Source organism: Stigmatopora argus, chromosome 2 (genome assembly GCF_051989625.1).
Source record: "Stigmatopora argus isolate UIUO_Sarg chromosome 2, RoL_Sarg_1.0, whole genome shotgun sequence".
Lineage (NCBI taxonomy): Eukaryota > Metazoa > Chordata > Actinopteri > Syngnathiformes > Syngnathidae > Stigmatopora > Stigmatopora argus.
In genome coordinates, this window is record NC_135388.1 from 15,819,297 (window position 1) to 15,844,526 (window position 25,230).

A 25,230-nucleotide genomic window follows, 5' to 3' on the forward strand; every position below is an offset into this window, starting at 1 on the left:
TGCCCTTTGGATAAATTACACTAAAAATTGACTCTTATGTAGAGATCCATAGATTTTTAAATGTGATTGTACATGTTAAGATATGTTTACTGAGCTGATCTTAGGTGAGATACCCAAGACTAGTTACCCGCAGTTCAGAGAAAATGTATTTCTCAAGCACTTTAGATGTCAGTTTAATCCCCCAGTTTGATTAATGGGGATAGTTGGAAAAAAGTTGCTTCATATCATCGTAGACAGAAGATGGTATTGATTTGAGTGCCTGAGGGTATAACTGGCGAGTTTGTACATGTCTTTTTTAATGTTATGATATAATTCATTTTGTGCATGTTTTTTTAGAATATTCATGATTCATGAAGCTTTTTAAGAGAATCCTACAGCAATAGACAATATCAGGTTGTTCCTATAAACCCATGTTTAATGCTTTTAGTAGATTTTTTAAAAGGTTAAAACCCTGTAATAATTTAAAGTAGTTTTACTTACAGCAAAGTGTAGTAAACATTTACACATCACTTGTTTTAATTTTGAATGTTTTTAAAGAGATAATGGAAAAGGTTGCGCATGCTTTTCCAACAACATGACTGTTGTTGTACCAGTTGCATTGGGTAATCACATCATTACAACATAAATATAGTGAACATACTGCAACGTGATAACAACTTTTTTTAAACCATTTGAATACTAATCAAGGATGAGGACCTGTGATTTTCTTAAGAGGAATTTAAACCATTTTTGTATTTTCACAGGCTTCCAGTCCAGGCTCAGTCTATTCCTCCACTGGCCCCTCCAATAGTCTAACGTGGGGCACAACATTCAGCAGCTCCTCTGCTCAGAGCAGGGAGAGCACACTGGGTGGGCATGGCGGAGCAGGCAGCATGGGTTATCCCTCTGTCAGCAGTATGCACACTAGCAGTGAGTCCATTGACATGAGCCTGGGCAGCGCCGGGGGAGGAGGGAGCCACGGGCACCATAGAGAGGACACCTTGTCTGCCTTGGGCCGCGCCGGCAGCGTCAAGACAGGCATGTCGGAAAGGTAACTACAGGAATAAAAGTGATGTTTTGGAGCAGTATTTACAAATGTATGCTGCAAAACCCATATTGTATACTCACATAAATATTAGTTATCAGCCCATGTCTTTTTCAGAATGTTGGTGCCATACCCTTTCATGTCTTTTATCTTCATGGCGCATAAGAAACAAAATGCCACATTCATTTTGGATCATGAGAGTGCAACAGCTTTGCTATTCTCACACAGATCAACCTCATTAAAGTATTAGAAACATTACTCATAATGCGATACAGTTCAACACCATGGAAAAGGTCAACCAAAAATATAAACATTAGAAAGGTTTTCTCCCTTTCAGGTGCAAGTTTGTTTTTAGCACTTTTGGACAGTCAAGAATTGTAGCAAAGTGAAGTATCCTTCCTATGTGATCTGTGCCGAAGTGAAAATTAATAACAGAGGAAAATTAATAACATCTGTAGTGTGTAGACAAAGCTACAAGGCTGTGAACATCAAACCCTTCACACCGCGTTCTCATTAATATCAATGTCCCAGTATCTTACAGTTGACTGTGTTCTAATAGGGATTATCTCTATGAACTTAATTGTCTTAAACTTGCTTTCTCTGTGTTTGTTGTGCGTTTTCCTCCCCGTCTCCCTCAGCCCACTCTCTTCCCCCTCCGCTAGCCCTAAATTCAGCCGAAACACCCTGCCTAGGAAACAGGACAGGTAAATGGACCTGTGTGCAGTGTTAGGATTATCACAAGGCACCACCTCTCAAAGCAATTAAGACTTAAGAAAGAATTTGTGTCAAGTTATAGTGTAGATGTGGAAGTGTGCAGCTGTGTGTAGCTGTCTCGGGTCGTTTTTTTGCCTTATGTTTAGTAGTCTGCTGTAGTCTTTATTGCTTCTATGCTGCCACCTTGTGTTAAGAATGCAGGAGGTGCACTGTTATTATTATGTTACTTTCGCATGAAGTAACACGAGTTTCAGACAATTAAAGCAGATAGATTATCAGCTACACGTAGACAGCTTTTTAAAGTTGTGTTGCTTAGAAGCAGTTGCACGTTCCCATACCTTTTCCCATCTCAAGTGTTTCTCTCCCACAGTGGGCCACTCTGTGGCAGAAACACTCTGCCTAAGAAGGGACTCAGGTACTGACACCACTGCTTGCTAGACTTGTTCCACTTTTTCACTCCGGTTCGCCAAATTGTCTTAAGTACTGTTTTCCTGCGTCTACATTCATTGCTCGGGGGGCCTGTGCTCACATTTTTTTTGTTGGTTTGTTTTGTTTTCTTGTTTTTGGTGTGCTTTGAAATGTTATGTTTGGCACTTGCTGCCCATGGGGCTATGTTGTGCTTTGGCAAAGAGGCTTCTCACTTTGTCATCACACAGATCTCACTGTCATATATAAGAGGCTTCATTTGGGAGACTACCTTGGGTCTGATTTTGTCACACTGTTTGTTGCTCACTGGGATCCATGTTCATTATGTCATAATGCGTTGTCACAGCATTTAATTCTTGGTTTCAGCTAATAATTTGGCATCCTATAAGGAAAAAAAATGTCTTAGTGATTAAAAACTTAAATCAAATCAAATGCGTAAAAATCAGTAAAGAAAAATTCACACTGTCTTCCCGTGCCATATCCTTAGGGCATAATTAACCTTTGACTTCTTTCAGGTATGGACCCCCTCCTCAGCTGCGAGGTCCCGAGGAAGGCCGTGATTGGCTGCGATCCCACTCTACCAGTGGGCTCCAGGAATCAGCCAGTAACTCCCCCTTTTCTCCTGGCTCGAGTCTCACTTCCCCCTCTGGCACGCGCTTCAATTTTGGACAGCTTGGTAGGCAAACAGACCCCCCCCACCACCACCAGACACACACACACACACACACACACACACACACACACACACACACTATACGCTGCTGCTAATATATTTCATATTAATACAAAGTCTTTGTATAGTATTTGACATGTACACTTTGAACACAATTATCAGTTGATTGAAGGGTTAGTAATTTACAGAGAAGTAGAATTAGGCACAGTTCTGTATCATTTCATTCTAGTTCATCTTTGCATGTCAATCATTTCATTCTGACAGCATCAAGCCCGACTTCCACAACTCAGATCAACCTGACTGGCCCACGTAATAACAGCTTGACCAACCAGGATGTCAGCTTCGACTCATGTAACGACAACCGCCTGAGAAACTCCTGCATGTCTCTCGATGAGAAGACTCACACCATGAGTCGATCGGGCTCATTCCGGGATGGTTTCGAGGAAGGTACGAGGATTTAAAATAGTGGAAAGAGTGTGTAATCTTGTCTGACTGAGTATCATCCACTAAGTTGGTGAAGTCTGTAATTAGGTGAAAAACAGGACAACGTCTAATTAATTTTACTTTCCCACCACTAGTGCCAAATAAATTATGAATACATGTGTTAAGAGAACCACAGAAAGGATTACTAGTACTGCTTCTCTCAAGGAAAAGCATTCTCTGACCTCCTAAAAGCTATAATCAGCTTTGCTCTCCTTACTTTTTTGTTTTCATAAGCTTGTTTACGGAGAAAAGTACCAAGGTAGGGCCCACTAGCAGGCTGACTGAGGTCAGGCCATAGTAACTCAGATACAAAAAATGTTTGGTTGGACACTTAGTAGGGGGAAAAACACACCTTTCAGTTACTTTTGCAATTACAGCCTTCGCAGTGAGACGCGTGAGAGACCAAATGAAACAATAGAAATCTTTCCCTCTTTGTTCACGAAGATGTACGATTGTTTCCACAGACGAATAAATGTCGCTAGTATAGAATTACTGGTCTTTTTAATGGCTAGATTGACAGGACAAAAGTCTCTATATCCACCTAATACCACTCTGTCTCTGTTCAAAACACTTTAAAAAAATCCCCATATGAACCCATACCCCTCAGGCTGATAGCGCTGTTATTTTAGCTCATGGGCTGGGTGTTTTAGGACCATTGACGGTGAAAGACGTCCATTTTTTTTTACCATTTCAATGGCAGCTAGTTAAAAGAATTTTCCATATTTCCCTTAACCATTTATTAGTCACTCATTTAACTCATTGGAAGCCATTGGTTTGGGATTAAGAGATGTGCAGTCACAGCCAATTTTCCCAGATTAAATGAATTGGACCTCTATTATTGCCAATGGCAGATAATGACTTAAAAAATATGACATAAAATACAACAACTTTAAAGTGTCATTGCGAGCCAAAAAAATTGAGTATTTCTGGTTTTATTCATTTTGATTTTTTAAAGATATCATTTTTATTACATTTATATATATATATATATATATATATATATATATATATATATATATATATATATATATATATGTAAAAATAATGATTAATAGTAATTGAAAGTAATAATAATAATATAGCGCTAATTGAGACCTGGTGATATATATGTCCACATTTTTATACTAAATGTTAATATCGTGACCCCAAATGTAGATGCCAAGTTTGTACTATATATATATATATATATATATATATAGTATATATATATATATATATATATATATATATATATATATATATATATATATATATATATATATATATATATATATATATATATATAATATAATTGGTAGATATATAATATAATAATATAATATAAAATAGTCACCTGGCCTATAAAATGTTAATAGTGGTGCAAGTAGTGCACTGTAATTTTAAATGTATTGTGCAATGCTCACTCCAAGTAAATAATACAAATTGTGCTGGAAGGCATCGGGATTAAAGTCTGTTTTTAAATTTTTTTAAAAAGAAGACATTTTTCAGTCAATATTGAAAAAGTCCAAATATTTTTGGGAATGAATTCATTTCTGTCTTTGGGTTTTCTTTCGTGTAGGAAGAACTAATCTAACCAAAAAACAATACACAACCACCTGAACCGATAAGATGGCCCAAGAAATACTGCAGCTATTTTGTGCACATACAGTACACTTTTCTACAGTTCAAATCAAGTTTAGTATTGTGTTTGCAACTGAGAGGTTAATGATTGAATCCAATGTGGCCAGCCTGGCCCCTGGTACAGCCGATGACATCACCACAGTTCCGTATAATCGGCTTCCCGAGCGGGAGGAGGTTTTCTATTGGGTTGGGCTCTTTGATGTGTGATTAGCAGCTGAGTCATTAGCACAGAGGTGCCAAGGCTGTGCCACTGCTTGCGCCGTGTAGGAGTTTTATCTTTAATCTTTCATGGTCATGAGAATGTTAGTTGTGTTGGGTAAGGCTGGGAGAATTGCCGAGTAGGGAGGATCACTCTTAGGTGGGCACATTTTCTTAGTGGATGTTGTCATGGAAGTAGGAATCACATGTTAGGTGTACATTTGCACTTGTTTTAATTTGAGGTTCTTGTCTCTCCAGTTCATGGCTCGTCCCTCTCTCTGGTATCCAGCACCTCCTCCATGTACTCCACGGTGAGTATACAAACCACATGTATGAGAGTTTATGGATACATGACTTATTTTTCCTACCAGAGGTCACTGTGGTTGTTTCTATTTTTGAAATAAGACCCCTTTGCGCTTTGGTGGGCGGTGTCTTGGTTTATTCAGGTATGAGCAGATACGAGTTGACCATAAATGTCGGCTTTAGCGCCAGTATTTTTTCGGAAAATTGTCCTCAACAGTACTTTTGCTAGATTAAATCAGTTATTGAACGGGTGACTCATCATCACCTAGAATTGTTGTGTTCATTAAGTAGTTAGCCTTAAAACTTGACCAACGTGTTTTGTCGTGTGTTTTCAAAATGAAATAACGTGTGTGCGTGTTTGCTTTTCACTTAAAGCAGCCACAGCCTTGAACACCCACTCTGCACACACTTATTTGGCACAGCCTACATTTGCGTTTTCACCAATCAGAGTACTAGCTGAGTAAGCCTGCCCCCTCTTCATCTCGCAGGCGGGCTCACTCACCTGGGCAGGTATAGCACATAAACTTTCAGACAGTTTGTTTGGGGGTTTTTCACCCAACAGGCCAGTCATTTGACATTTGAATCAGACTAAAGGCATAATGATGACTACTTTATCCTTCACTGGCACTGTCACATCTTTTCAACTAACGGTAGGTAGGGTTAGGAGGCTGACCAAATATTATATTTAATCTTTTGGGCTTTCTGGAAGGCGTTTTAAACATGTCATTACAAATGAAAAAAAGAAAGTGATTGAGTCTGGAATGATTAATGATATTCTATTTTTATCCACCTTATTAAATGTTGGTGTGTGAAAATGCTGACATGTTTTCATTCTTAGGAGTGTTTATTATGTGAGGGAGTGCGTGATTCCTTGTAAGAAAGGACTGACCAAATATTCCATTTAATCTTTTGGGCTTTCTGGAAGGCGTTTTAAACATGTCATTACAAATGAAAAAGTCATTGAGTCTGGAATGGTTAATGATATTCTTTTTTTAGCCACCTTATTGCATGTTGGTGCGTGAAAATGCTGACCTGTTTTCATTCTAAGGAGTGTTTACTACGTCAGGGAGTACGTGATTCGTTGTTAGAAAGGCTATTGTGTTGTGGTTTATACGTCATGTGTGTCGACTCAAAGCTTTATGTGTGCTCTATCTTGATTTTATATGACTACACTCCCTGGAATTTTTTGCAATAGGCGGTGGCTCCTGCTAGAATAAAACAATTACTAATAACAATTCTCTTTTATGTATTGAGTCTTCTCATGTGATTTGGCGAGGCAATCTACAGGTCTACCTCATGGATACAATATGATTGTACTGAATTAAATGGAAAGAAACCAACTGGATTTGTGTGGGAAGAATCATAAAATGGAAACAATTTGCTTCTGTAACATTACCATTTTCATGCTTCATATATTTTCAATAATTGAAGTTGGAAGGTTATATCCTTCCTAATGAAACATTACAGTTTTAGAGCAATTTGTTTTATATTGTTCAGTAGAGATAAGATTATACTACTATATCATTCATTTGCTTGCTGAGATAATATTGATTTATTATGTATGTGATGTTGGCAAACCCTTTTACTGGGCTCCATTACTGTTGCGTAAATGTGCCATTTCATTTTGGCTGAGGGCGAATTTAATCAATATTCAACTTTGTCTCTGCAATTCAGCTGAACGTGCATAAGAACACACAAAGCTGTATGTTTTGGGTGTCAAATGACCGTTAGTGAAATTGACATTGAATGGGAATATATATCAAATTAAGAGTCGCAAGGTTAGGAAATGCTTTATTACTCTTGTACAGTTAAATAAGGTTGTTGCATATTTCTTTGTTTTGGTGAACAGCAATAAGGTGTGTTGTGTGAGTGCGTGTATGTGGTTTGTCTTGCCTCGTATTGTTACAATGTTAACAATAGGACACACTCTAGTATAGGGACTTGTAAGTCAAATGCCTTGAGGACAAAAGCTCTACTTACCAGATTTTGTCTAGTTTATATACTTGGTGTTAACCTGAACTCTACAAGAGGAGTTGGAATATGTGATCTTGGCCTGTTTTCAAATCTGAATTCAGTAGGAAAAATCCATTATAATTTTCTTTCTCCCTTTGTCTTCTTTTACAGAACGAAGAAAAGTCCCAGTCAGAGGTAAGTAAAGCTGTTTTTCCTCCACTCTGTAATTTTCCGTTTTCAATAGTTGTTGTAATATTTTTTTAAAGTTATATCCTGTTACAAAACTACAAGTCTGCGTGTGCGACCATGAAATAGTCTCTTCTTCCTGTCTGAACACCTGTGTAGACGACTATAGCGACATTTTATTATCTGCTGTTTCATCTTTACAAATATCCTAGTTTGAGGCGTGTTTAAATTGCAGGTTTTTTTTTTTAATGAGGCAGATACGTCTGCTTTTATGTCTGTTTTTTATCTCACTGATTTTTTCCCCCCATGTTCTCAGATACGCAAGTTACGCCGGGAGCTTGATGCCTCCCAGGAGAAAGTTTCCGCCCTAACAACCCAGTTGAGCGCCAACGTGAGTGAACATGCAAATCCGCAAAGCATCTTCAATGTACCTCACCACATTTCTAAGCAGTAATGTGATAGTAGATCACTTTTACACATGCACAAATTTCCTTTCCCAAAACAGTCATGTTTTTTTTGACTGCTGCTGTTGCTAAGAGGGAATTAACTCTTGAGGTGCCATTAATGTCAATAGCCGAATGATTCCTGCGATCCCCAAAAGGACTGGATATGTATTATAGTCAAGTAGTGATTTCAAGTCTACATATATTCTTAGTAATTTACCATGTATTACCATAAGATCATATTTTAACATCTCCAGGCACAATCTATGATGCCAAATTATGCAGCTTATATTGCACAAGTCTCACCACCCTTCACTGCTTATCTTCTGACTGAGTGAGAGTGTGCCTGTGTTTTTGATGAGAGATATGCAGCGATGGCAAAGGTCTTATATTACAGCAGAGTTGTGTCTTGGGTTGTCCCAGATGTGCCCTGAAGATTCACAGCTATCTCTTGATACGTGGGTGGTTGTGTGTGTATAATTTTGTGAATAATAATAATAATAATAATAATAATAATCGGACATAGGCCATGTCGTCATTACCACAACACAAAAAAGCCTACTTGTCATCACACGCAGAAACTGCGTGTGACGAAATTGATGGTGCTTCTCCATAAGCTACGTTTAATCGGCAAAAGACCTAAATAAGTGTAAGTTACGGACGAATTTGTCATTCCGCTGTTGTGGATACAGGTCGCTTACCTCTCGATTACATACAGGTCGCTTACCTCTCGATTACCGCACCCTGTCTGCCACTTACCTTCCTTCAAGTCAGCTAGTAGGAGGCAGATCACCAACCAAACATCTATTCATATGCCGCAGAAGGGAATGTGTGTATGTTAGCGCGAGTTTAGATGTCTGATGGATGTGGGGAAAAAACTGTCCTTAAGCCTATTTGTCCGAGCTTTGTGGGACCTATAGCGTCTGCCAGAGGGCAGCAGCTGGAACAGATTGTGACCAGGGTGGTAAGGGTCCCCTATGATGTGCTTGGCTCTGCTGAGGTAACGCGGGCTGGCAATGTCTTCAAGTGAGGGCAGAGAGCAGCCGACAATCCTCTGGGCAGTGTTAATCACTTTCTGCATGGCCTTTTTGTCTGCCGCCGTGCTTCCAGCGTACCACACTGTGATGCCGTACGCCAGGATGCTCTCTACAGTGGTTCTATAGAAGGTTCTCAGAAGATTGGAGCCCAAGTTGTTCTTCCTAAGTACCCTGAGGAAATGGAGTCGTGTCTGAGCCTTCTTCACCACTGCCGTGGTGTTTGTAGACCATGAACTTGCCTACTATACAGTTGTTCTAGTTATGTTATGTTTGAGTGGTCTAGGGAGTTGTTCTTGAGGATAGAGTGCAGCTCCTCAAGGGAAAGTCTTTGATCAGATGTATGATTTCACACCACTGACCCATAGACAGATTACTCATTTTCTGAACACCTCTTGATGCCCTGAAGCCAAGAATCGAAAAACGCCTTTGTCTCCAGCAGTCTCAACTTGAATTACACATCACTCAGCCCTGTTCCCGAGTCTTGCACACATGCATCACTTTTAATTCCCAGCTGACACAGTCACACACGTGCACACACACACTTTCATTTATACTGCAGGCAACACACCTCCAAGCAAGTCTAGTCATCCATTTCACAAAGCATATTTACCCTAAATTTAGAATGCATGGTGATGCTGTTTCACTTTGAGCTCATGTGTGATGTGCTGATGTCTTGCAGGCTCACCTGGTTGCAGCTTTTGAGCAGAGTCTTGGCAACATGACCATCAGGCTGAAGAGTCTCACCTTGACAGCTGAGCAGAAGGTGAACAATGTTTGCCTCAGCTATGCAGTGTTGTTGTTCTGATCCACATCTCCTGTTTCACGTGACAGGACTCTGAGCTGAATGAGCTGAGAAAGACGATCGAGCTGCTGAAAAAGCAGAACGCTGTCGCACAGGCTGCAATCAATGGTGTCATAAACACCCCTGATCTTACTTCAAAAATCGACAGGACAGGTCATTATTATTAAAAAATAATTCTTTCAAAAATATCAGCCTCCAAACAGCACATTTTTAAGTTATACTGTTGATCTCCTCCAGGTGGCAGTAACGGCAGCCTTCACCAGCAACAGCAGCAGCATCAACAGCAACATCAACCAGACCTGAGAATCAGGAGACAACACTCTTCCGACAGTGTCAGCAGTGTTGCCAGCGCTACCAGCCACTCCAGCGTGGGATCCAACCTGGACGCAGATGCGAAACATAAAAAGAAAAACAAGAAGAATTGGGTAAGACAAAAGAACATGCAGTATATATACAAGGCACAAGTGTTATACAACCTACCAGACATATCATGTTTTGTTATGGTTTTCCTTTTTCTTTGTGTATCCTGGCCTTTGCATGCATGGCTTTCCTCTTCAGTCATCTTTCACTGGGGAAAAGGTGACTCTTCTAAGGACCATTTTATTGATTAAAATCTTTTATAAACATTTAGCTTTTTATCCACTTTGAATTAGAACAACATTTGTAGTAACTACGCTAACTTCATCTGCAAGTCGTAATTGTGCAATAACACATTTGGCTTTGGTCAATGATTGTTCTTTCTTTGTGACACGAAGACATTCTTGTGCACCGGAGGACAAATCAGAAACGATGACGTACGCAACTTCTAATGTTTCCTTTCTGTCATTACATTCAGTGGTGTTAGCTGCCTGCGTGGTCAGAGGCTGACCCTAATGTTGTAGAACTCTAGCTAGAGCTCTGTGGTCCTTTGTGCTGGTGTTAAAATAAATGAGTTTGTGTCAAATTTCCTGATATGATAATAGACAAACCTCCCATGTCTTTGTCGTAAATTTAGCTGAAACCTTGTTGGGTGCTCCTTCATGCAGGTGCTCATGCGTTGTGTTTATTTATAGAAGTGTAATGACGCATAGGGGACGTGTGTCAATGTTCCAGATGTAGGACGACAACCAATATCGATGTTAGCTTTGGCCTGCAGTTACCAGAAAGTGTGATCTGCTTTCAAGCAAACAAGGCTTAAATGTTTGTCTCTCCATAACACATTAACATTCACACACGCACATGTGCTGTTTTGTCTTTCTGTCTTTATTTGCTCCGCTTCATGTGGCAGGTCTACGAGGTAAGATTAGTGCACCCTGGTAACTAAAAGCAGCCTCACCCCTTTTAGGTTACTAACCTCTTTTTCCCTCACTCCCACTGCTACAAGCCTGTTCCTCTGCTCAGCACTGCCTCCCCTTACTCACAATATTTTTTTAGGACTTGGACTTATTCACACAAGTGGGAAAAAAGCACCCTGAAATACTTTACCACGTTCCAAAAATGATCTGGTTGTTGTGTTCGATTGCGTTTAGAGCTGCGACATGTTGCATGAGTAAAAAATATAAAACTACATTGTCTGCTAAAACTGTAAGGATGAAAGTTTTCAGCATAAATGTGTTAAATTGCTTAAAGTGATCTGTGGTAGAAAAAAATAATAATGCTTCGATGAATGGAAAACTATTCCCCCCCTGACACGTTCCATTGTGTTTGTGAAATTATTATTGTTTTCAATTTTATCAGGCGTCCCAATTATTCGTAAGAGTGATTCATGTTTGAAAATGTGAATTATAAATAAATGTGACCTGCCAGTGATTAAAATGTGCAGGAGAGTCAACCAGATAACAAATTACATTGTTAATAAGCATAACGAGAGTATTACAGGGTGTTTTCCTCTTAACACACACTTGCTCGAAAGATACAAAACAATCCACCATTATTTTTTCACTGTAGTTAATTTAATAATCCACTTAGTAAAATGTCAAAAAAAACCTATTTTGCGAAAAAATGGACAAACTCTCTGACTCACTTGTAGTTTTTCACAGCTACTTTCCACTGTTTGTCCTGGCATGACCTTGCACCTCCTCCCTGCTGGTTTTTAGAGTGTTCCTAAACTTTGAACAATATGTTTATAGTTCTCTTTTTTGTCTCTTTCATTTTCTTTTAAACCTGCAGCTACGAAGCTCCTTCAAGCAGGCGTTCAGCAAGAAGAAATCTCCTAAATCAGCATCATCCCACTCAGACATTGAGGAAATGACTGATTCGTCGCTGCCCTCCTCGCCAAAACTGCCTCACAACGGCATCATCGCAACCAATCACATGCTCAGGAACACGCACTCCAACTCGTTGTATGTACACATGATTGTAACTTCTTAGTACATCTAAACTATTTTCATGAAGACCCAGCTAAATTTAACTTACTAGTTGAAGTTCCACCATCATGAAAATACAATAAAAGTCAGCACAGTGATTGTTAGAAAGTAAAAAGCATATGGTTCTAAAGAGTTAAGTAAAACTGTGCTTTGGTAGTGATTCCCATGCATGCCAATAGAGCTAACCTGCTTGCCATATTTTTACATTCACACAGATCTGCCTCCTTATTTTGCACACACAGATTGTCGGAGTGTTTGGACAGCGAGGCGGAGACTGTGATGCAGTTGCGTAGCGAGCTCAGAGAGAAGGAGATGAAATTAACGGATATCCGTTTGGAAGCACTCAGTTCAGCCCATCAACTCGACCAGTTACGAGAGGCCATGAACCGCATGCAGGTTTGATCATACAGAAATGCACACTTATAATCAGTTGCTCATTGCCAGACATTCATGATATATGTCCATTTGTGGGCTTTTACAGCTTGAAATTGAGAAGCTGAAGGCGGAGAATGACCGCTTGAAGCTAGAGACTCAAGGGAGCAGGGTAGGGTCCCAAGCCTCCATCTCTTCCTCCACCCACCAAGCGCACAGCCAGGTCCCCGGAACAAATGTGGGCATCTCACAGCACAGTCTGAACCTGGCCACCAGCGAGTCTACCAGTCTGGGTGAGTCTGTTGGACTAGAAGTTGCTTACATGTTAAAATTTGAATCACCATTTTCCAACATCTCTGTGTGGGGTTTTTATGTGTTCCGCCTTCCTCACGCAATTGGAAAAAATGCATGTTAGTTAAACTTAAAGGTTCTTGGGTTCAGCTAGGGGTGTGATCAACAACCAAAGAAAGAAAATACAATGGTGTGTCTACTTACAAAATTAATTGGTTCCAGAAGTGGTTTGGAAACACTAGTTTTTCGTAAGTAGAAAAGCATTTTACATGTAAGGACTCCAATCCGTTCCTTCAAAAATGATCACGGTATACCAATTTAGTATGAAATACGTGAAAGGCACAAAAAGGACGAAAAAAAAGTGAAGAAAAATATTTAAGCCATTAAAATGAATTTAAAAAACACATGTATAACATTTTCTGTTTTTGCTGAAGGACAAGAGCATAGGTGAGAACGGATGAGGCAAACATTTGCCAACTGACAAAACATACGAACACAAGCATGCAAAAATTCAATTTAGAATTATGAAGTCAAAAGAACTTCCTTAGGGCCCATCATTTAAAATTCAAGTTGTTTAATCACACTCGAAAAAGTCACGAACAACCATGTTAGAACTCTGTGACAACAAAAGGCGGTTGAAGGCACACAAAAAGCATCGTGGAGCATGGGACGCAGATCCCTCGTAGCCAATGGGAGGTCAATGAGGTGTTGTGAGATAGCCAAAGGGTGAGCTCTATCATGCCAATTTTAAAATATAATACAGGATGTTAGATGTCTATTTACGTTCGGGGTTATATTTCAATTGTTGGAGATTTTGAATTTTGTAACTTGAATTTCTTTCATATACTGAGACATCATTTTCTCATTGAGCCATTTTGTAACCACAAAATATTTCATATGTAGAGATATTCTAAGTAGGGTTACCACTGGAATGGTTTGGTCAGACATAATATTGTTGACTGTTTGTAATGTATAACCACGCGCAAAGATTGTAAACTGAAGGCATTTTTGACAGGCTTACACAAAGATGATGATCTTTAAGGACATAATTTTTCGTGCAGCGTGTTTTTTTGTTGTTGCAAAGATTGGCTAGAAAATAAAGATTTGCGCTTGACTGAACAGTCTAGTAATGTAGGAGATATGAACTTCATTGAATGTTTGCTCGATTTCTGTCAGACATGCTGTTGGATGACATCAGTGGAGAGGGCGGTTCAAGGAAGGAGGGTCGTCACGTAAAGATTGTCGTCAGCCTCAATCAGGGCTTGTGGGGGCAGGTGAGATGCATGGAAAATGGACAATCTCCGTTTGTTTATCCACTAACAGAATTGCTGTAGTTGGCATTTAAGGATGTCGATCAATAACCATTTCTTTACGGTAGGAGGCCCGATCATCTCACTTTCTTATTGGGTGTATCGGCGTCAGTGGTAAAACCAAATGGGATGTTTTGGATGGAGTGGTTCGCCGCCTTTTCAAAGTAAGCAAAATCATAATTTGCTTATACATAATGATATACAATACACTTTTAAAACAATTCACTATTATTACTCCTCTGTCTACCAGGAGTATATAACCCATGTGGACCCAGCAAGCCAGCTGGGCCTAAGCACAGACAGCGTGGAGGGATACAACATTGGAGACATTCATCGTCCCCGGAGCCCCAACGCTGCCCACACCCCGGAGCTTCTACCTTGCGGCTATCTTGTGGGAGACAGCAACACCATTAACATTCAGCTCAAAGGTATCGATAATATCATACCTGTCAACCTCTGCCGATAACTGCCCTTATAAATGATTATGATTCCCCTTACAAACCCCCCAAAAACCTTACAAACACTGTACGACTCGTACGGTGTTTGTAAGGTTTTTGGGGGGTTTGTAAGGGGAATCATAATCATTTATAAGGGCAGTTATCGGCAGAGGTTGACAGGTATGTAATATACAATTTATGGAAGCAATATACTGTACTTTGTCGAGTCCCGGGGTGTCCAAACTATTCCATAAAGGGTCACAGTGGATGCAGGTTTTTGTTCCAACTGATCCAGCTAAGACAGTTTAACCAATGAGGTTTCTACTGAAACCAGTAGCAATCAATTGATTAAACTTTTAAGACACCAGACTTGTGAAAATGTATCCTCTTCCTCCAATTAAAATGAAAATCACAGTCATTTGTGGACTGGTTTGGACACCCATGGTCTTAGTCCTTGAAGGTCCCCAATTATGATTGAATGCCTAGATCTGATCATTTTCCCTAATTTCTAATAACACACATCTGATATGGCCCACAGTGACTGAGAGAATGTTTTGTTATTTATGCTTTTGCTTGTCCAATTGGAGTGAACTCCTTCATCCCATGGTTGTGTGTGTCTACAGGCGTGAGCAGCGACAGCGTGGATTCGCTGGTGTTTGACACACTTATTCCAAAGCCAATGCTGCAGCGATACGTCTCCCTCCTGAAGGAGCACCGGCGGGTCATCCTATCAGGCCCCAGCGGCACAGGAAAGACGTATTTGGCCAATCAGCTGTCTCGTCACTTGCTGCATCTCGAGGGCCGACCTCTCACCCCTCACGCTATCGTCACTTTTAACGTGGACCACAAATCCAGCAAGGTATAAACAAAAACGCTCTTGTTTGAATATCGTAATTTGAAAAGGCTTTCTTTCAAATCTTAATGGTATATCATCATAAACACGGCCTACCTGTAGGAGCTTCGACAGTATCTGTCAGGATTAGCTGAGCAGTGTGACATGGCGGCTGGTGTGGAAACCCCCCTAGTGGTCATCCTTGATAACCTTCACCACGTCAGCTCCCTGGGCGAAATCTTCAATGGTGTCTTCAACAGCAGTCACGAGCACAGGTTGGCTATACACAAACTACTCATGTGTACGCCACATACGTGACCGGACGTTTTGTCGCAAGACGTTTGGTCGACCGGACGTTTGGTCGACCGGACGTTTGGTCGACCGGACGTTTGGTCGACCGGACGTTTGGTCGACCGGACGTTTGGTCGACCGGACGTTTGGTCGACCGGACGTCTGGTCGACCGGATGTTTGGTCGACCGGGCGTTTGGTAGAACGGACGTTTGGTAGAACGGACGTTTGGTCGCCGGGTTCGCTCGCTGTCAAATTATGACAGAGAGTTTACTGTTGATATTTTAATATTAGATATTTAGATATGAAACTCTCTCTCTCTCTCATGATTATAATTTTGAGAGCTGATTTCAACAGTAACAACCCGGCGACCAAACATCCGTTCTACCAAACGTCCGTTCTACCAAACGTCCGTTCTACCTAACGTCCGTTCTACCAAAGGTCCGCTCGACCAAACGTCCGGGACCAAACGTCTTTCGACGAAACGTCCGAGTACCCGCCACATAGTAGTGATTTTGCCCCTCTAATATTGTGTGAGAAATACCCTTCTGCATACAACAATTATGCTTAAATGTAGTATATCAGTTTTCATCGCTCTATGTCGACCCCAGAATGAGCTGGCAAAAGTCTAACCCAGGACGTTAACATCCTCTCTCGATGGTCTTAACAACATGGTTTTCGTTTCCCTTTAGCCCGTATATCATCGGGACCATGAGTCAAGCCACGTCATCGGCCCCCAACTTGCAGCTTCACCACAACTTCAGGTAAACTTGGACTAGGGCTTGACACGTGCCCCATGAACAAACAATTCTCAAGCAGGGTTCTTACTTCTTTGTGTGGTTTCATCAGGTGGGTGCTGTGCACCAACCACACAGAGCCAGTCAAAGGCTTCCTAGGTCGCTACCTACGGAGGAAACTAATGGAAATAGAAATCGGCAGTCGAACGCGCAACACAGAACTGGTGAAGATCATAGACTGGATCCCGAGGGTGTGGCACCATCTCAACCGTTTCCTAGAGACTCACAGCTCTTCAGACGTGACCATAGGTTTGAAAAGCTTTCCTCATTTGTCAGCAGGAGTAAAAGTAGGGGCCACTGATGTGTTATGTCTGCGCAAATGCATTGCACAGGTCCTCGTCTCTTCCTTTCATGCCCTATCGATGTGGAGGGATCCAGGGTTTGGTTCACTGATCTCTGGAATTACTCCATTATTCCCTACATGCTTGAGGCTGTTCGAGAGGGATTGCAGGTAACGCATTTTAACTCGAGATTCACTTATCTAGGGGTTTTAAACATAAGGAGAGCCAGGAGTGGCCCACGAGGAGTTCAGATCCAGTTTGCGGGGTTGCTCTTTGTGTAGGTCATTTATACTGTACATACAGAATCATTTTTTTCCCGAGACGGGTACCTTAAAACCAGAAAATTGTGAGTTTCTTGATTGACAGTGGCAGCCAATGAGTTAACAATGTACCTTAAAATGCACCCCTGCTCTAACCATTCCCAAATTTATCATAGTAATGCTGCTCTGGTTTTTTTGCTACAGTTGTACGGTCGCAGAGCTGCATGGGAAGACCCTGCCGCCTGGGTTATCGACACCTACCCATGGTCCGCTACTCCCGCTCCGGCCGATTGGCCCCCGTTGCTGCAGTTGCGCCCAGAAGATGTGGGATTTGACGGCTACTCTGTCCCAAGAGAAGGCGTCCGTAAAGAGCCACCTCAGAGTGACAGTGATGCGGACCCACTGGTAAGTAGCATGGGTTACTTTCTATGGCAATTAACAGAAATGCCGTTGGCCAAGTGGTCAGCACATCGGCCTAACAGTTAGGTCTGGACCTTCCTGTGTGGAGTTTGCATGTTCTCCCTGGGATTGCCTGGGCTTTTCTCGGGTACTCTAGGTTCGTCCCACATCCCAAAAACCTGCAGGGTAGGCTGGTTGAACAATCAAAATTGCCCCTAGGTATGAGTGTGAGGGCAAAAGGTTTCCTGTCTCCTTGTCCCCTGTGATTGGCTGGCGTTGCTCCAGCAGGGTGTCCCATGATTGGCTGGGATCGGCTCCAGCACCCCAGCGGCTCTTGTGAGGATCGGCAGTATAGAAAATGAATGGAAGACTATAGAATAAATCATAAATGATTAAATTGGAGTCCACCACGCAGACATGATCCGCTTCTACACCATCTGAATCATCTTGTACCTGTTATATCAGATGAACATGCTGATGCGCCTGAAGGAGGCAGCGACGTCTTCGAGCCCGCAGAGCTACGACAGCGACTCGAATAGCAACAGCCACCAGGACGACATCCTCGACTCCTCGCTGGAGTCCACGCTGTGACGCTCGTGATCTGTTCCCGCGAGGACCTACCTGTACACAACAGGCTACTCTCACTGTGACGACTTGAGGATAGTACCAAGCCACAAAATCCAGCCACCTTAATTTGGGTGCAGGCAACCCAAATATTTCGGAACAATTGCATTTCAGAAGTCAGCAAAGTTCTTTGCTACAAAGTGTTGTAGTTTTTGTTTTGATTTTCTTTTTTTTCACCACTGTGGCCCGGGGCTCCTCCGTGAAGGAGCTTGACTGACATCAGCATCACACAAAATCAAAGCACATAGCCCGTTAATCTTCGAGGCGTCATTGCGATCAGCACCAGCCCTAAAAGCCCTCCAGGTGGCGACACAAGCTCTGCTTCTGCTCCTATACTCGAAAGTTAACTGGCCAACGTGCAGGAAAAACTGTTGACTCTATCCCCACAATTTCCATTCATTCAGCTAGTCATTCAAATTGACTATTTTTACGAAGACGCCAGCAAACAATGAAGCAAGAACATCTGAAGGAAAAATACAAAAGTAATGGCACAATGAAAACACGTGAAATAGGCCCAATCTCCAAGTAAGTGGACAGATTTTGTATTGTTTTAATGTTCACTGTAATTTTGCATGTTCTGTTTAATATTCATACCTTTACCTCCACAGAACTGCTTGCCCTTAATCCATAATACCTTCATGGTCATTCATAGCACAAAAATCTATTGGTGCTGTATTGAGTTCAAACAAAAATGCCTTACTTTGATCTGTTTTGTTTTTGTACTCATGTTTTCAGTTCTTGTTTTCTTTTCGGTGCTTTCCGCATTGAGGGATCAGATTTGACCTCCCATTTTCGGAGGGGACCTGTCGACAAATCCACTACACCAATACTATGTGAATAATGAGAATAAGTGAATGGGTCATAAAGTTGGGTTTAAACACAACGCCCACTGATTACAAGATGGTGGATGAAAGAAACTACCACTACAGTACTTGGAGAATATTTTTGCTGTTCCATATCAAATGTGGAGTGATTGTTTTGGAAGAAATTTGAGGTTTGTTACTTTTATACCTCATCCTATCCTCTAATAGCCTTTGATCACACACTGTATGGTTATTTTCAAATTTATCTAGAGTGTGGAACCAAGTGTACTGTATTTGCTGCTTTGTTTATATGTGTATATTGATAAATCTGGTTGGAGTTGAAACATTTAAATACATGATGTTTAAAGATAAATGAAAGAAAAGGACGATTGGACTTTGTTTTAAACCTCATGGCTGCCTTTTAGGTTGAGAGGACAAGCAGTTCAAGTCTTTAAGCATTAGGCACTGCTTCGATTCAATGTCAATTTTTTTTGTCCCCAATTCTATGCAACATTCATCGGGATCTTTAGTGGAAGCCAAATGTTGAATGTGCACTGAGAGAGACGTGCAGCATGGAAGTAACGTCAAATTCTCGACCCATTCGTATCGTGTTTGTTTGGGTCCTCGTAAGCACAAAACAGACTTGATTCTGCTCTAAAAGGTGTGGATGTCGTTTGAAGCATTTAACTGGTTTGCCAATTGTGTGTGTGGGTGTTTTTTTTTTAATTTACAAGCTCAATGAATGTTTAGCCTTCTTTGCTATGTAACATACTGTAACTTTGTAAAGAGTTCATGATATTTCAGCATTTTGGACGACACTTTTCTATCTGATTTGTTACAGTACTTGAAACGGAGTATTTTGTGTACAGTCTCTTTACATCGGAGCACTTTGGTGCGTTTTGTCATCGCTGAGATTCTGATATCACTGTCCTAGTCTTAAGTTATTGTGATTTAATTAAAAGATTATTTATGATCGGATTTTATATCTGGCCACTTTTAATTACACAAGACAGACACACCTTTGACTCAACACAGTCAACATGTTTATTTGGCTTTTGTACATCCAACAAGTAAAACAAACATATATACACCACAGGTAATAAACAAATTCATATAAATTATTAATGAAATAGCTACATCTTTTTAATAAACAACTCTATTCAAGGTGATGGTAATATGAAACCAATATTCTTGGTAAGAAACAATTCCATGCAACGTTGTACAAAACACTGTACAATTCAACAAAGCTGTGCAAAAACAGCAAAGGGGATTTCAGAAGCTGATCCTGTCCTTTATTTTATTTTCCTGAAAATTAATTGGCATCTCATGGATTTGGGGGTCATGAGCCAGGACGATATCTTCTTCCAAATGTTTTGTTCGGTTAAAAGTCTGGATTTGAACGTACTACGAAACGGTTATCTCCTCATCGTCCGACTCTGAGAAGTCCGAGTGCTTACTGGAGAGCGAAGGTGAGGAGATGCCGCAGGAGCCTGTCGTCTGTCGACCGAATGCTTCATCTTCGTCCTCCTCCTCGTCTTCGGACTTTTTGCCCACGTCGCTGAGGTCGGGGTGCGGGTTGGCCTTGGTGGGCAGCGTCTGCTCGCGACAGCCGCCGGATGAGAGCAGCTCGCGCTCCTTGGAATTCCTCCATTTCATCCGCCTGTTCTGGAACCAAATTTTCACCTGGACGCAACGAGGGATGAACAAGGTGAGTGGTGATAATGTCATTCCGAAATGGCGTAAGCCCCAAATTTAATAAGTTTTTTTTTTAACTTACATGATATGACTTACGTAACAACTTATTTATTTTTTACTTATGTATTGATTATTTATGTGTGCACTTCATGGTGAAGCTTTAAATCTCATATTTGTATAATGACAATAAAAGCATTCAATTCAATAATACAGTGGAATATTTGATGTGAAGTCACAAAGGCACTCCAAATCGCAAGATTATTAACAAAAAAAATCATCAATTAATGCTATGGTTTTTGGTAATTAAAAAAAAAAATCACCTGGAGTCGGATTGTAAAGGGTTAACATTGAAGCCGCCCACATTAATTGTATCGCATTTTAATGTCGGTCGTGCGGGGGTGCTAAAGAAGAGTGCTGGATTTTTAAGGTAAATTCCGTATGGAAATAATTTTTCTTCCGGACGAGTTCTTAGAATGAAAATACGGCAACTGACGGGTCACCTCGAAAAGAAACAAAAATAGGGTAAATATAAAGCTTTCTTTAGCCTTCTTTCTTTATCGTCGCGTTTTATAGGCCTGTGCAGATTTGTATTGACCATATAGCTTTCATACGTATCTACAAGAATATTCGTTGAATTCAATCTTGGTACGAAATTTGTAATAGGAATTAATTAAATTCGATCATTCCCAAGTCATTTTTGGAGCTTTAAAGTGTGTGGCGGATAAAATTTTAAAGGAATATGGGCTCAAAAGTGTCCAAACAATTATATAACGTCATCAAAAGTCGCCGAATTTAGCCACCATGTGCTCAGAGTTTGGCATTAATAATAATAAAATAATAAATAATAAAAAAATATAAAATACACAAGTTAAAACCTCACAAAAAGTTGGTTGTAAATACATCACATTTGTTTGCAAATATTGTCACCTGTGAGTCCTTCAGGCCGAGTTTGGAGGCCAGCTTTTTCCTGTCCGGCTTGCTGATGTACTTCTGTTTTTGGAACATTTTCTCCAAAGCTTTGCGCTGCACGTCGGAGAAAACGGCTCTCCGGAGCATCCCTCTGCGGGGCTTCCCTCGGGCGGCCAGCGGCCACGAGAAGGTTCCCGGGATCGGCACGGCAGGAGAGCCTGGAAGAACATCGTACAAAAAAGGCGAAAAAAACAACAACAGGTAAATAAAAACACACGTTTAGTTTTTCATAGGCCAAGTGGCTTCATAGTAAAAGTAAAATAAAATAAAATTAAAAAAACTAAAAACATGGAAATTAATTTCTGTGCCATCTCAGCCACAATACGCTCAACCACAAAGTCATGTGTGGATGGCAAATATAATGAGAACCACCATTGTTTTCTGTTCCATTATTTTGTTACAATATTATACTACATTATATCATTTTTATTAAATGATGTATTATTTTCTTTTATATATACACGTTCAATTTATTTAAAACAAGAAGACTGCTAATTAATTGAATTGAATTCAATTGAATTGAATGTTTTTATTATCATTATACATGTATAACGAGTTTTAAAGCTTCACAACAAAGTGCGCAAATAACAACAAACAACTAAACACATATTTAAACAATCAATAATAATAATAATAATAAATAATAATCACCAAACAAGTAATAAATAAGTAGTCAACAACATAAATAAGTAGTGAAGTGCACAAATAACAATAACAAACAAATAATCAATAAATGATAATAATAAATAAGTAGTCAACATAAGTAGTCAACATGAATAAGTGGTCATATAAAGGTACAAGTGGTCACATAAAGGTACAAAAGTGACTAAAGTGGTCATGTTCCTGTGCCATTGACGGCATTAGACGTCCAATCCATTCTGACTGGGAGAGGCTTCCAGGCCTCCTGATCAAAATGAATTGGAAGTAGCCAATGAGTGCCCTATGAAAGCATTCATGACATATCCATGTGTTATTATCATTGAGTTGTTGGCATTGGGCTTCCATTTTTTTTCCGAGTGAAATGGCACGAGGTGACTAATTAGCACATTGGGGGCATTGGTATGTAAACGAGGCAGCGTTCCCTTGAAGGGGGCCTGCGTGGGCGGATAGAGGAGTTAATAAAGCGTGAACGGTAATTGTGTAGTAATGAACTAACAGAGAAAAGACTCTGGACAGGCGGCGAAGGCCATATATTACGGCCACAAAGGGAGATTTACACTTTCAAACTAAACACAACCGCATACCAGAATACTGATGCCCCCTCCCTCCCCAAAAAGGGGGGGCGGCAGTGCTTTTTCTTCTTCTTCTTCTTCTTGGTGCCCTCAAATCATTTTCATTAAATGAACACGAAAAGCTATTGAGGACGCTGAGTTTCTTTGTGGCTCCTTTCAGCCGAAGCCATAAAAGGGACTCGGTCGCCATTATGATTAGTTTGAATAAAAGACTTTTATAGACTTTTGTAAGAGATTATTCTTCATCTCACCTCGCTGTTGGCCTGCTTGGGGCCAAACGAGGGAGAAAGTTTGGAAGGAGGAAAAAAAAATGTCAAAAGGAATGTTCTAATGCAATTTGAGAGGAAATAAGCACCTTGACAAAACTTGAGCACCACCTGATCGCTGCCAGAGGCCATATTGTTTTAGGGTCCTATGTCAGGTTTGTTTACTTACAGATTGACTTCACTTTAAAATTGGAAGCATGCTGGGCCGCAAAACAGCTCTACTTTTCTTTGATTAAAAATCATTCACAAATCAAGTAGAAAGAAAACAAATTAACCCAATAAAGATCTGGCATTTTGATATTTTAGGCCACAATATTAATATTTGGTTCATTATTGTGACCTCGAAGATCCAAAATACGAAGTCGACGAATGACTATATACATGTATTACCAATTTCTATATATAGTACCCATAGTATATATATTTTTTCAAGTATTCATTGCCTGCCATTGACAACAATTGACGTCCAATTCATAAAAAAAATGGATTGAATGGCAATATATGCTCATATTTCAAAGCAGTGGATGACCATTCCCTTTAGACTTGGGGGGATTGGCAGCCAATTATCGATGCCAGTTTCTCCCAGTCAAAATGGATTGAACGTTTAGCGTCGTCTGTGGCGGTCATTGATGGAAACAAGTGCCTTTTGAAGGGTTAAACATCGACAAGTTGAACAAACTCTATTTTTTCCGAAGTAGTCACTTATACATAATTTTATCTTGCATTAATAAAGATGCGATTTTATGTATATGCTTTCACTGAAACAGCGCTTCAGAGGAAAACCATCATCTATGTGGCCCTGGACAAAAATGACTTTGACACCCCTGCTCATGTGGTCTTGTGAGAATATAGAATTCTTTCAATGGAGCCTAATGGGGAAATTAGTGCATGACTGGTAAAAGTCACTCTCCGGGGTGGGTGGTTCACCCCAGTGGGGGCTGACCAAATTGGTCACGGTGCCGAAAAAAAAAAACCTTTGTTGCCAGCATTGCGGCCCGGTGGCCCCCGGGCTCTGTGGGAAAAAAATACCAGAGAAAACGCTCCTCAATGGGAAGCTGGGGGTCGGTAACTGGCCACCCCGCCTCTAATTTAGAGCGTGACGATTTGGGATAATTGCTTAATTAGGAGGTGGGTGGGTCTGGGCCACAGGCCATCAGAGAAGCACGCATTTTTTGACTTTAGTGTTTCTATGTCAGGGAGAAGGTGGAGGGTGCGTGCGTTCATACCTGCGTGTAAGTAGGGTGTCCTGAACATGGGCTGAAAAGTTGCGTCAAAGCAGGGGACGTGGAAGGTCTTGGTATGCATGTGGACTGTCGGAGGGGTGGGTGCTGGAAAGGGGGACGGGAGGCGGACACAAGTTAGGATGGAGGCACAGGTGCGCATTGACAGGACCAAATGTGGGTCTACTCACGTCTCTTGGGCGACGGTGCGAGGATGGCGCTGACTCCAAACTTGAGGAAAGTCGGGTCCTTGTTGCTCGGCGTTTTGGGCGAGCATGACTCGTGCGTCACAGCATTCGCGAGGGGGCCTCGATCTGAGCAACGGTCCGCGAATGATAACGTGGTGGTGGCGGGGGCAGGCGGCGTCCGGTTGAGGAAAGCGGCGGGTCGGCTTATCCGCAGTAGGTCCTCCACGAGGAAGCTGGAGTGGCTCGGAAAGTTGTGGTGAAGGGCCAGGGCGGGGGCCGCTGGCCGGTAGAGGCCCGGGTAGAGGGCGGGGGGCGCGATGACGCTTGGGATCATCATAGTCCCCAACTTGCGAGCGTGCCTAAAGAATACTCCGCGTGTCTTTGCGCGGAGAGAAAGTGTGGACGAGTGTCTGTCTGCAAAAGTGGTGTCCTCGCCGCAGGCACTCGCAGCTTTATAGCAGCGGACCCCCACCTCACACCCACCCTTCCCGGGGCCTGACAGGCTCCACAATGGAGCCAAACAAAGTTCTCCTCACGGGCCGCTTTCAGGGCCCCCTCTCGCGCAATGCGATTGGCCGAGGGGCGCAATTTATGATTGCATTAGACTTCATAAGCAAGCAACACACAATGTGGCCACCACAAAGGGGGTCCCGCTCATCACTTTTGCATATGGATCACTTTCCTTTCAACGCCTTGTGTTGGGCCGACGCAAGCTGCCTAATTAAAGACCAATCTTTACATATTGTCTCATTATGTGG

At 41.3% G+C, this 25,230-nt stretch overlaps 2 protein-coding genes across 12 annotated transcripts in view; one reads left to right on the forward strand and one right to left on the reverse strand.

The window, feature by feature from the left end:
* The window catches only part of nav2a (neuron navigator 2a), a 124,117-nt gene extending 104,237 nt beyond the window's left edge, over positions 1-19,880 (forward strand). For 9 of the 11 annotated variants that reach the window (XM_077620363.1, XM_077620388.1, XM_077620372.1 and 6 more), the window contains 24 exons: positions 744-1,030; positions 1,663-1,728; positions 2,109-2,153; positions 2,680-2,840; positions 3,102-3,284; positions 5,397-5,449; positions 7,566-7,589; positions 7,897-7,971; positions 9,740-9,823; positions 9,892-10,015; positions 10,100-10,287; positions 12,011-12,183; positions 12,450-12,603; positions 12,689-12,872; positions 14,047-14,144; positions 14,249-14,344; positions 14,431-14,608; positions 15,241-15,476; positions 15,573-15,724; positions 16,431-16,502; positions 16,588-16,784; positions 16,868-16,986; positions 17,281-17,481; positions 17,941-19,880. In XM_077620363.1, coding sequence (XP_077476489.1) covers positions 744-1,030; positions 1,663-1,728; positions 2,109-2,153; positions 2,680-2,840; positions 3,102-3,284; positions 5,397-5,449; positions 7,566-7,589; positions 7,897-7,971; positions 9,740-9,823; positions 9,892-10,015; positions 10,100-10,287; positions 12,011-12,183; positions 12,450-12,603; positions 12,689-12,872; positions 14,047-14,144; positions 14,249-14,344; positions 14,431-14,608; positions 15,241-15,476; positions 15,573-15,724; positions 16,431-16,502; positions 16,588-16,784; positions 16,868-16,986; positions 17,281-17,481; positions 17,941-18,066 — 3,276 coding nt within the window. In that variant the 3' untranslated portion in view covers positions 18,067-19,880. The remainder of the gene's footprint in view (positions 1-743; positions 1,031-1,662; positions 1,729-2,108; positions 2,154-2,679; positions 2,841-3,101; positions 3,285-5,396; positions 5,450-7,565; positions 7,590-7,896; positions 7,972-9,739; positions 9,824-9,891; positions 10,016-10,099; positions 10,288-12,010; positions 12,184-12,449; positions 12,604-12,688; positions 12,873-14,046; positions 14,145-14,248; positions 14,345-14,430; positions 14,609-15,240; positions 15,477-15,572; positions 15,725-16,430; positions 16,503-16,587; positions 16,785-16,867; positions 16,987-17,280; positions 17,482-17,940) is intronic. The other 2 variants (XM_077620336.1, XM_077620354.1) reach the window with 2 other exon arrangements.
* A 52-nt stretch (positions 19,881-19,932) lies between these two features.
* On the reverse strand, positions 19,933-24,879 carry dbx1a (developing brain homeobox 1a). Its single transcript, XM_077620428.1, has 4 exons — positions 24,476-24,879; positions 24,291-24,392; positions 21,525-21,724; positions 19,933-20,585 (listed from the first exon to the last, which is right to left on the reverse strand). The coding sequence occupies exons 1-4, from the start codon at positions 24,807-24,809 to the stop codon at positions 20,307-20,309; spliced, it is 915 nt and encodes a 304-aa protein (XP_077476554.1). The 5' UTR covers positions 24,810-24,879; the 3' UTR covers positions 19,933-20,306.
* Positions 24,880-25,230: the final 351 nt, after the last annotated feature.

Excerpts from the sequence above, each read along its gene's own strand:
- dbx1a (XM_077620428.1), bottom strand. The coding sequence starts at position 24,809 with ATGATGATCCCAAGCGTCATCGCGCCCCCCGCCCTCTACCCGGGCCTC. Across the intron at positions 21,725-24,290 it reads GACACCCTACTTACACGCAG|GCTCTCCTGCCGTGCCGATC; the intron begins GTATGAACGCAC and ends ATGTTCTTCCAG. Across the intron at positions 20,586-21,524 it reads TCGGCCTGAAGGACTCACAG|GTGAAAATTTGGTTCCAGAA; the intron begins GTGACAATATTT and ends CGTTGCGTCCAG.